This window comes from Monopterus albus, unplaced genomic scaffold, assembly GCF_001952655.1.
Source record: "Monopterus albus unplaced genomic scaffold, M_albus_1.0 scaffold29.1, whole genome shotgun sequence".
Classification (NCBI taxonomy): Eukaryota; Metazoa; Chordata; class Actinopteri; order Synbranchiformes; family Synbranchidae; genus Monopterus; species Monopterus albus.
In genome coordinates this window covers 787157-798717 of record NW_018127909.1, presented here as the reverse complement: position 1 = coordinate 798717, position 11561 = coordinate 787157, and the positions used below count along the sequence as shown (strand labels likewise).

Below are 11561 nucleotides of genomic sequence, written 5' to 3'. Positions count from 1 at the left end.
GGCGGGGGGGGGGGTAGAGAGTTGAGGGGAAACAGGACAGCTAGGGGGAGAGGAAATGAAAGATTTTGCAGGAATATGAGGTGAGGTAGACGAAGGTGACCATGAAGAAGAGAAGAGATGAAGACAAGGGGCGTGGCCGAGAGAAGATGAGGAAGTGTGAGCTTGAAACAGCTAGATTGTGAAAAAGATGAATTACAACAAAAAGGTCCTTGCCCTGCGTGTGGTCTGTCTGTGTGTCTGCTGACACCAACAGAGAGCGCATGATTCATCGTCACTCTTACTGCCAGACAGAATTAAGGCTCTGCTCTTTAGCATATGCAAGTCTAATTATGCTAATCTGGTGTGTTAGACAAAACATTACTGCAGCAGTTAGTCTGTCTGGTTTTAGGAATGTGTGTGCACATTTGTCTCCATCGGTCTTATGACCTTGAAATGAAATGACTAACTGGGTACGTATACAGTCTATGCACACAGTGCTATTGTGTATGGAGCCTTGAAATGAGCCATAATCACCAAGTGATACTTTTCCTTTTTATCTTTCACAAATATATTTTATTTATCAGATTTTTTTATTTCACTGTTTTTTGTGAGTGAGTGGGCACACATTTAAACATTTTACTTACTAAGAGTTTTCCCTTTACTTTCCTTTTTACTTTCTTTTTTCATATTTAGAGTGTTGCACATGTAGCATATAGCGAATGTGAAGTTGTCATGCCATGTTGAATTTTGAGTAAATGAGCCATTTTGGGGTGATCACCCTCATTATCCATCATATAATATGAGGACGCAGGGACTCTAGAGGTTAACTATGCCCTCAATAATAAACATAGAATTGAATTTACACATTTATGACAATTTCACCAAGAACTTAAACATTTTGAGCTCCATAAACACAAATGTTAAGGTGGAAATTCTGCATTTAATTGCATACAATTGTAAAGGTGTGACTATTAAAGTGGCTGGGCAGTGTAATTTTGGGCCATAAAAGGAAGGGAATGATTTTTTATTTTTATTTTACCATTGCTTCTCTAACCCTAACCGTCTTTTGGATAAGAACATCGAAAGACTCCTCATGTGACATACAGTACAAACAAAAGATTTTGTTCTGAGATGTAGTCTTGCCCATTTAGACCATTGTTCAAGCTGCTCATGTGGTCTAAAAGGCATAAGATCAAGTCAGATGTTGCAAAACTGGCAAGTAACACAACAGGTTCATATTTTTAGACCAGCGCTCAAGACAGTCAAACGGTCAAGGTGCACCTATATAATTTGTGTACAAGAACTATATAATGTCACTGTGAAAAGCCTAGATGTGATTGTTTTGTTTAGGAGTAAGTGTTTTGCCTCATGTAAATAAACTCAGTGTCATTTTCTGCTTGCATTTGAGTTTTCTTTTGTTATAGCTTTGTATCACATGTACACTGTAAGTTTGATAACTTTTTACCAAGTAGTTTGAACTATTTTCTAAGTAACTTTACCAAACTACATTTCTCTCCAGAGTAGTTTTGCTGTAGCTTAACTTCTTCCAGTGTGAAGTAATTGATAGTTTGTGAAGCTACATTTTCAAAGTAGTTTCCCCAACACAGTTAAAAAAAAATACTATCCCACTCAGCTACATACAGTAGCTACATCCATGTGTCCACTTCAGTGTCCAGTTTGAGCAGTTTTGCTGTAGCTTAACTTCTTCCAGTGTGAAGTAATTGATAGTTTGTGAAGCTACATTTTCAAAGTAGTTTCCCCAACACAGTTAAAAAAAAATACTATCCCACTCAGCTACATACAGTAGCTACATCCATGTGTCCACTTCAGTGTCCAGTTTGAGCAGACAGGACAGAAACTAATTCGTCTGCAGTGTTTGTGTTAGCTGCTGACAGTTGCTAGCTAGCATTAGCTCCCAAACTGAGTGTCTGTTGCTGTCATCAGTGGGATCTCTAGGTCCGCTGTGAGTTAGTTACAGTCAGCTGAGGTTATCCATTCTGAATTACCATAGCCAGTAAAGTGAGATCTAAACAATTTAAGCAACTTTTTAGCCAAATAACACCTCCTCCCAAAATGGAGTACTCGTCACAACATTCAACACAGTGTGAGCTATCTTCACATTCTCTAGGGAGATGAGTGTGTCCATGCATGTGCAGTGCATGGGTAGGTCCAGAGTTTGTGTGTGTGTTTGTTTAACATGGACTTGGATGAATTACGAGAACTGTATACGACACCACCACTTACCCCTGCTGCTAATTTGTTTCAGTGGCCACTTGCGGTATTGCAACAAAAAAACTCTGCGGCTCAAAAATCGTTTTCCCATATACCTATGTATATTTAATCACCCAGACACTGAAGGACCACTATATAAACTCTTATAACAGTAGGTTAACTAAAGCAAGATAACAAGCTAATGACTGCACTAACAAATGAACTCAATTCACAACACAAATTTTCATTTAATATGATCAGTGAGAATCATTCTCTGTTTATTGAATCTTTTTGAAAAACAAACCAAAAAAGTATCTGTAATTATTTTTTGTTAACATTTCAGAATTCTGTACAGGATAAAAAGAAATAAGCACTGCTTAAGAACAAGTCAAATCTCAAACTAGAAAAAAAAACATAAACAAATGAAAAAAGGCAGGAAAGACAGGAGGCTTACAATACAAATTAGTAGTAAGACATTGTCTGAAGTGCAATGGCATAGCTCAGATGGGTTAAAAATGAAACCAAAAAACTTCAAAATAAAAATACTTCTCTATTTTTCCAACAAACAGTAAATTCTTTACAGAGTAGAGACTGTATTATCTGATGTATTTAAACCTGTAAAAACATATTTACAAATTGCCATTATCTTTTATATAGTTTTTCTCATAATCACATATATGTGAGCACCAGTAAAAACAATACAAAAAAAAAAAACAATAAAATAAAACGAAGAACATCAACAGCAATTTTTGTTAAAATGTTGTCTACAGACTTGGTCCCAGTACATAATATTTGGAGGAAGCTTCCTTTCTCTTCCTGAAGGGATTTTAAGCCATACCACATACCCTTACTTTGAAAAAGACAAAAAAGGTCACAAGGGTTGTGACCTTAACACTGACCCAGACATGTTTTTCTACCTTTCTACCTCCTGTTTGGAGTGGTAAGCCCCTGGTGTTTTCATACACACTGGCTCCATTTCACTGGTCCAACACTCAGAATTTATATTTGAGCCTGCTTGGAGTACTTGACTAGCATCTGTACGTTTTGGAAGCATGAGCAGTGGAGCACTCCTCTATTTTCCTGCACATGGAAGGCTCAAAAAATCCAAGAGTTTATCTTCCCCTGATAATGCTACAACCCTAAACATCTGTCTGCCTGCCCTTGACCTTCAGGCTCCACACAGTGAGACGGAGGACTTCTATTCCCCAAACATGAAAAAAGCCAAAGTATAGAACCTCATTTGTGGTTGCTACCAAATGCAGCAACACTTACAGGACAATGGGCGCGGTGATTAAAGTTTGTATTTAAAGGGTTGGATTATACAACACCAACAACCATGACAACAAATGCATTGATGACAAAGAGTTAGTTTACAGAGAAGGCCTTTTGGTTTGTTGATTACAGCATATTCTCCAGACTTTCACTCTGATGAGCTAAATACAAAGTAATGCATGTACAGACACACTTTCATTCCTCTTTTAACCAAGATCACAAAACAGTTAGAGAGGTAAGGTGTTATCTTACCAACGACTACAGTATTTAAACCTATGTGACACATATTTATTACTCAAACATCAGGGCAAGAGTGGACAGCTTGATGATGAATAAAAGCCAGGGAGTAAAGTCTACAGTTTACTCAGGGAAGGGGAGACACTGACTTCAGTGGAAGCACTGATTGTTGTAATGCTAACCATCATCACCCTTTAGGCCTGAGCAGCTGTGTGAAGTTTCAATCATGTCTATAAACAAACTCAAGGCTTAGCAGTGGTTCATTTTCCTAGTAAAGCACTGGAAGGGGACAACTTGTATTTCTTCACAGTAGTGTTACAGTGTAGCACAGTTATGTTCTAGTTTGGGACGAGGGCATTTTATAGCTGTGGTACAGGAGAAGCCACGATGTAAAGCAGGCTACAGTTACTGACAACCAGCCGAGTCACAATGGAAGGGAAGGCTGTGCTGCGACAGGAGGACAAACAGATTTTCAAAAGACAACACAAGCTAAAAGAAGGATAATTTAATTTTTTTTCCTTTTAATTGTCAAAGACACAACCAGCATCATTGTTAGAGAGAAAACACAGCAACAAACAAAACAATGCGGGTGGGGTTTTCAAGGAGTGTTTTTTTTCCTTAAAAAGAAGAAGTCACTTGTGGTGCTTGAATACATTCATTGCCCAGCAGTCATTTTGCTTGGTGTCAGCCTGATGCATGTGATGTGGTTTGTGTCACACAGGCAGAAGGTTTAATGTAATATTAGCTCTGTTAGCTGCCTCTCACACATCCACTCACTCTCCCGGGCTGATGCTCATTTATCTGTTTGTTGGTTTGTGTATATATATGTTTGTGTACGCGTCTCAGTCCAAGTGCTTGCTTTAGCTGCCTATTCTCTCTGTTTCTCTGCTTTTTCACTCTCTTTGTCTTCCTCTATATGCTTGCTCGTCATCCACAGCTACACACACAGGAAATGAACCCCCCCTGCAAAATGACACCAAGGTCAGTTGCTTAGCAGTAGCACTAGAGGGCAGAGTGTGCTTCTGTGCCAAAATACAGGAACATAATTTGTTTTGTTGTGATGTTCACAATTTATACAGACAAAGGAGTGTTTGTGGGGGAGGCGCACAAATTTAAGAGAGGAAATGGGACTGTTGAGAGTGCTTTCTACTCCCTTCAGCTCCTCACATAGTTGAGAGATCTGAAGCACTGAGCTGGGTGGCACAAACACAAATAATTGCTGTCTTGAGTACAAGTCTTCTTTCCTCTTCATCAGGCTGCGGTGTTCAATCAGCCCCTACCAAAGCTCAGGCTCAAAGCGCTGCTGTGTAAACGGGGCTCGCTTTCAAACACTGGGACATGAGAAAAATTCATTCCATGGAGAAAAAGGGGAACTAATAAAACACACCTTTTAATCTCTATATTGGTTTTTCATTAATATCCACAAGACATAATGATTGCTCTCTCCATCTCACGCACGCACGCACGCACACACACACGCGCGCACAAAACATTACAAGAATTCCTTTATAAGCTTGCTCATGTTTTACAAAACAAAAACATGCCAGACCACGTCATGTCATCCTTTTCGTATGACGCTCTCAGGTGTTAGCAATTGTCCAACTTTTATCTTTAGTTCATCCAGTAAAAACCATCTCCAATTTCCCCATTGGCTATTGGCTTGGGAAAAACTCCTCCATCCAACCATCGCTTGAGTCCAGCTCTACCCCTGAGCCATCGCCCAGTCCGAAGGTTCCTCCACCTGAGGGCCCGCCCCCATAACCATAAGATGACATGTCTTGATTGGCTGTCCTCTGGTAGCCCTGTGGCTGACCTCCAACCCCGACTCCCCCTGGTCCGTAGTGTCCACCTCCTCCTCCTCCCGCTGCCCCAATTCCTGGCCCCCCAGGGCCTGGCCCAAAACCCCCCATCCCAGTCATCCCCTGGCCCATCACCCCCTGGTTCATCCCTTGGTTCATGACCATGGGCCGGGGCTGGTTGGTCCTGGGCTGACCACCCATGTGAGGCCCCATCATAGGGCTGCCAATACCTGCTGCTGGGTTGCCCACCCTGGGGTCCATCCCCTGGTTCATCCCCTGGCTCATGCTCTGACCTGGGCCCTGAAAGTGTTGCTTGGTCATGCGCGAGGGTTGACCCGGCTGCATCCCATAACCCTGGGCCGAGGTGAACCCCACCATATCTCCTCCTCCTCCTCCTGTAGTCCTTCCAACTCCTCCCCCCATAGCCTGCAAACTCTGTCCTTGCTGCTGTGTCCAACTTCCTGCTGCCATTCCCCCGGCACCTCCTCCTGCTCCCAGCATGCTTTGCAGTCTCTGTGCCTGGGCTTTGGCATTGGGAGGGCCTTTGAGGGGTTGCTGGCTCATGGAGTTCATTAACATCCCTGGTCCCCCGTATCCTCCAGCCCCACCACCTCCGGGGCCTCCAGGCATACCTGCAATTCCAGGACCCGCACCTGCCTGCTGTGTGGGGTTGTGCTGTGGTGGAAGACCCATGGAGGTTTGGACGCTTTGGCTCTGGTGCTGCTGCTGGTGCATCATTTGGCTCATGGAGGAGTTGAGTCCGTAAAGGGAACCCTGGTTTGACCCCTGGTTGCCATAGGGTAGTCCTATGTCAGTTTGGGGACAAACAGCGCCCCCCTGGCCCTGTACAGAATTCATCTGGACCATCTGCTGCTGGTTCTGCTGCTGCTGTTGTAAAAGATGGGTGGCCCGAATGTTATGGAGGGCCTGGCTCCTGGATGCCAAATCCTGAGGAGGACCTAGAAGAAAAGAACCAGAGGGGTTAAGACAGAGAACAGAGGCAGTGGAGTTGGGAAACTATTAGAGAGGCATATGGAGAGAGAACTGACCAAGGAGCTCAACTTCAATGTAAAAAGCATTGAAGCCTGTATACTAGAGCTACTTAAATCACCAAATGGCACATAAGATTGATCTAATAATTCAGTGCAGGGTCAAAGATTTATGTTCTGTGACAACCTGTTTATTCTGGAAACTAATACTTCCCTTCAATTCTCACTGCAGTAAAATAAAAATACACTTTTTCCTATTAGAGGTTGTGGCAGAGCTGAGGAGTTCTGCTATCATGAAAATGCCTCTAAATCCTCTAATAAACCCACTTCTGACATCAATCCACTAATCCATCACCTCACAGGTCAGACTGGTACTACAACAGAGCAATGAAAACAAAGAATATGACATACTCCAGGCTTGTAGGTAAGCAGGAAGTGACAAGAGTTGGAGGTAATGTAACACTGCTAATCAGCCACATCTATTCTTGTACTGTTCTTAAAAAAAATCCAGTGACTATGAATACTGTATGTGGTGATGGCGATTCTACAGTAGCATGACCACTGCTTTTAATTCACTGATACTCTGCAGGCGAGACGAACTAACAGTCACATTTCTAGGCCACAGTTTGATGCTGAAGCCCCCTCTTCCTCTCCACATTATCTCCTAGACTTGCAGACAGACTCTGATGGCTATAAATGGCTTTCAACTTGACTCTCCTCCTCTCTCTCTGTATTTTCTTCATCTCTCCATCATCCTCTCACCCACTCATCTTGCTCTCTCTGTCTCTTTCTGTCTGCCTTCCCAGCCTCTCCTTCTACCTACCAGACCATCTACCTATTCCTCTTACTGCCTCCCCCTTGCTCCCACTTCCCTCCTCTCATCCATCTCTTTGACTTCACCGGAACTCTGGGGGATCCAGGACAGACAAGTTGCCGTGGTAACAGGCAGAACAGGAATATTCCATTTTTTTCAGAGAGAGCGAGGGGGGAAGAAAGACAGAAAGAGGCTGAAGAGCATCTGAGTGCCAACTGATGTATCTGACAGACATAGACAGAGAGAACGAGATTTGATTTCAGGGTGATGCTCTGTCAACGCTGCTGTTTGCATACACGCTTTTATCTGTTTGCATGTCTATCTGTCTGTGAATATGGTGGCGAGTGAACTGTAAAATCTGTTAACTGTCTAAATATCTTGGCATTCTACCATATATACCATACTTGTTGCAGATCAAGTACGCATGTCTGTAAGCCTGCCTTGTGCAAACAATCTGGATTCCCTGCAAAGAACCAGATGCTGATTCACTAAAAATCCATTCGCTAATGTGGTCATCAATACAATGCTAAACAATTTAGGTCAGATCTTGCCTTGTGTATGTGAAAATCTATTAAGGTGCTGCCATTCTTGTGTCTTTGCATATAGTGCTGCACAGATGAAATGAATGTATGCGTTTGTGTGTCTCACTTTGGTACTGATTGACTTGGGGGTATGGGTTCCTCTGGCCCTGGCTCATCTGTCTGGGGAGATGCTGCTGCTGTTGGAGCTGCAACACAGACACACACACACACACACACACACACACATATTGTTAAGTGTAGGTTGTAACTCCATACATATTTCATGAATTCAGGATACAGGATAGACACAAGGACAGGGTCACACCTGACTGCAAAAACAGTTGGACAAGTGATTTCATTTACAGAATTGAATAGCGTTACAGTATGCAGACTGGGGAGAAGAAGACTCCTAAGCAAGCAGGCATTAAATGCATTAATTAAAGTGTGCAAACTCCTTAAAAGTACAACATGTGCACAGAGTCAGACATGGAAACCTTTAAAGTCATTTAGGTTAAAAATCATGCATCAAATAGTCTGCATGCAGGGACTCACACACCGGTGAAATCCACAATATAACAACATCATGTAACTCAAGATGATTTTTTGGTCCACAACTTTGTTATTTTGTTAGATGAAATGATCACATAGTGAAGTGACAGAGAAATTGGTCTAATAAAGGTGAGACAGTGGTTTGGTATGGCACTGTAGAGTTGAGACAGATGTCTGGTGCAGTAGAGCCAAGACATGTTTTGTAAAATACATTCAGATGTTGGTACAATTTAGGTTTGACAGATGTTTGGTACAGTAGGAGTAAGCCAGATGTTTGGTAGATAGATGCTGGCAAAGTCAAGATGACACAGATGTTAGTAAAGTACAGGTGAGACAGGTAATCTGGTACAGCAGAAGTAGGGCAGATGTTTTGGTATAGTAGAAGTTGCCCCACGTCTGATGATCTGGTATGGAATGATTAGATGAGTGCACAGTATTTGCATGATGCCTACCTCCTAAAATTAAATGAAACAACTTAATATGCAACTTGGGTCCTTGCTACTGAATGTGTGCCTGGACAGGAGACAGTGCCTCTCATTTAAACAGAGGTATGATATCCAATTAACAACATACACTAAACCCCAGCAGGATGTGTCTCATTTCAGACACCTATATTTATGAGTATGTGTACGTTTTTGCAGTTCCAATTAAAACCAACATAGTGGGTGGTAACTTCAAAGTTCACAACTCTTTAACACTTGATTCCCTCACAGACAGAGAAATAAAAAGAAAACACCACATTATCACAGCAGGAGGCATGTGGCAAAAACACACACATTCGCATGCACACACACTGCAGGCATTGCAGAGATGAAAAGGAGTAAAGAAGCAGTAAAGAGAGGGCTAGTTCAAGGTATTGATACATGCAACCAGACAACAGTAAGAAAGAAGAGATGGTGGACCACTCTTGTTAGAGCTGCAGTCACTGATAAACATGTATGAACAAACAATGCACACAAGAAAATTATAATTTAATGCATGACAGATGAATCACGTGGGCCTTTTTGCTTCACAAGCACCACACAGACACATTAACCTTATGCTACAAGCACATTGACTTATATAAAGCTCACCTGCTCAGCCAGTAGTTGCTGCTGCTGCTGTCTCTGCTCTCTGAAGAGCTGCTGTTTCTGCTGCTCCATCATGTGTATCTGCACCCTCTTCTCCTGCTCCAGTGCCATCATCTGTTTCATCATGGCTGCCTGCTGCTGGTTCCCCACGTAGCCCGGAGGTGGACCGGACCCCTGATTGGGGCCCACCCCTGTGGCCACGCCCCCAGTGGGGTGAGGAGGAGGAATGGCGCCCGGTGGTCGTGACATTCCCACCACACCTTGATCCTGCACAGAGAGGAGGGGACACTCAGTCAGATGAACTGTTAAGCAGCAAATTAATCACTTGCCAATTAAGCAAGTTAAAGGAAGAGTTTGATGGGTGTGAAAAGGGGGTTTTGGCTTCTTGTGAAGAGTTAGATGGAAGATTGAGACCACTCTCTTAATTGTCTGTTAAAAATAAGGCTACAACTAGGCAACAGGTTAGTTTAGATGAGCTAAACATGGGAAACTAGCTAGCCTGGATCGGTCTCATAAGTATGTACGTTTTGCTAACAGCTAGTTAGCTTATCTTACAGTAATACAAACACTAAAAACTGTGGAAAACAGCTAGTCTGAGGATAACAAAATGTGCTTACCAAGCACCTCTCACCTTATATCTGGTTATAACTATAACTTCCTGGAGACTCCATTGGTTGCCTGGTAACAGCTCCCAGCTAAGAAATAGTCCAGCACAATAACTGCCTGAGAAAATGGCAAATTGACTTTTTTACACTTCTGTTTTTTGTATTGGGAAAAAATGAAGACAGCATGTTAGTGTGCTTTAGAGTTGATTGTAGGCAGATTTTATTACCCTCACAAAGAGCCAGGCTAGCTGTTTCCTGCTGTTTCCAGTGTTTATGCTATTGTAAGTTAAGCTAACCAGCTGCTAAACGTACCTACATAATTTCCAGAGATGATATTGGTATTGTTCTTCCCATTGGACTCTTGGCAAGAAAGGAAACAAGTATATTTCCCAAAGTGTCAAATGATCGCTTTAAAGTCTATGCTAACCATATGTGTAGCTAAAGTTGCCCCCACTGGTTAGAGTCATTGGTTCAGTTGGTGCCGCAGATTGCTGCCTTGGTTCTGTACCGGAAACAAATTCCTTGTGTGTAACATACTTGGCCAAATAAAGGTGATTATTCTTATTATTATCCTTAAATCGAAGGAAAAAAAGGGCTAAATTATGTTTTCAGCACATAACAAAGCTAATTCACTCTATGCAAACATTCTCTCTCTGTCATTGTTACTGCTTTTTATGTCAAGTGAAAGGCACACATTTCATCAGGTACAGAAGGAACACATATTCATTTTGCTCCTGGAGTTTCAGGCATCTACACCTTTACACAGTCTATTTTATTAGACAGAAAGACAGATGGATCACAAGCAATAAAGAAGAAAATAAGTAGAAAGTGGTAGTAGTAATAGAAATTGAGCAGAATAGGCCTATGAGGTAGAAAAAGTTAAGCTCAAGTACTATGTAGGCTACTGTTAATAAAACAATAGAGTAAAAGAGTGGGAATAAAAGATAAGACCTATGTAGCCTACATATGTACACTGTGCATTAGTAAATAGGTAATACATTGTAGTCAAACATATAGTAGTATAGTAACAGCACAGTCCAGGAGTCTGTGTATTAGTGTGAAAAGACAGGAGAGCTTCAAGATTCAACACATCGGGCCACCCTGAGTCCTCCCACTGGGGCACTGGTTGTTCCTTGCTGCATACATTTTCTCCTCATTAGCATATAAAGAGCACTTCCTCCTGCACTCAGCCGTATGCTAATCTATAATTGGATGAAATGGCCTACTCTGGCCAATGGGTGGGGAGCATTTATGAATCTATTAAACGTTAGACATGGGAACGAGAGCGGCCATCGTTTAAACCTGGCAGTAAGAGGGGGAGAGGCCCAAGAGGAGGAGACACAATGATTCAGGCCAGTTAATGGGTGTTTGCACATATAAAAATACTACCACACACAGCCACACAGCAGAGCAAGAGTGAAACAGCAAAAGCAGGATTACAGCAGCGAATCATAGTGTTGGCTGGAGTCTAACACACCACTGTACTCAATATGTTTTGAAAGCACCAAAGCCTCA

General features: G+C 42.3%; 1 protein-coding gene across 1 annotated transcript in view; it reads right to left on the bottom strand.

Moving 5' to 3' along the window:
• Positions 1-5351: 5351 nt before the first annotated feature.
• Positions 5352-11561, bottom strand: part of maml3 (mastermind-like transcriptional coactivator 3) — a 116426-nt gene continuing 110216 nt past the window's right edge. The window contains exons 5-7 of the mRNA XM_020596199.1: positions 9445-9708; positions 7950-8028; positions 5352-6457 (exon numbers count right to left, since the gene is read on the bottom strand). Coding sequence (XP_020451855.1) covers positions 5352-6457; positions 7950-8028; positions 9445-9708 — 1449 coding nt within the window. The remainder of the gene's footprint in view (positions 6458-7949; positions 8029-9444; positions 9709-11561) is intronic.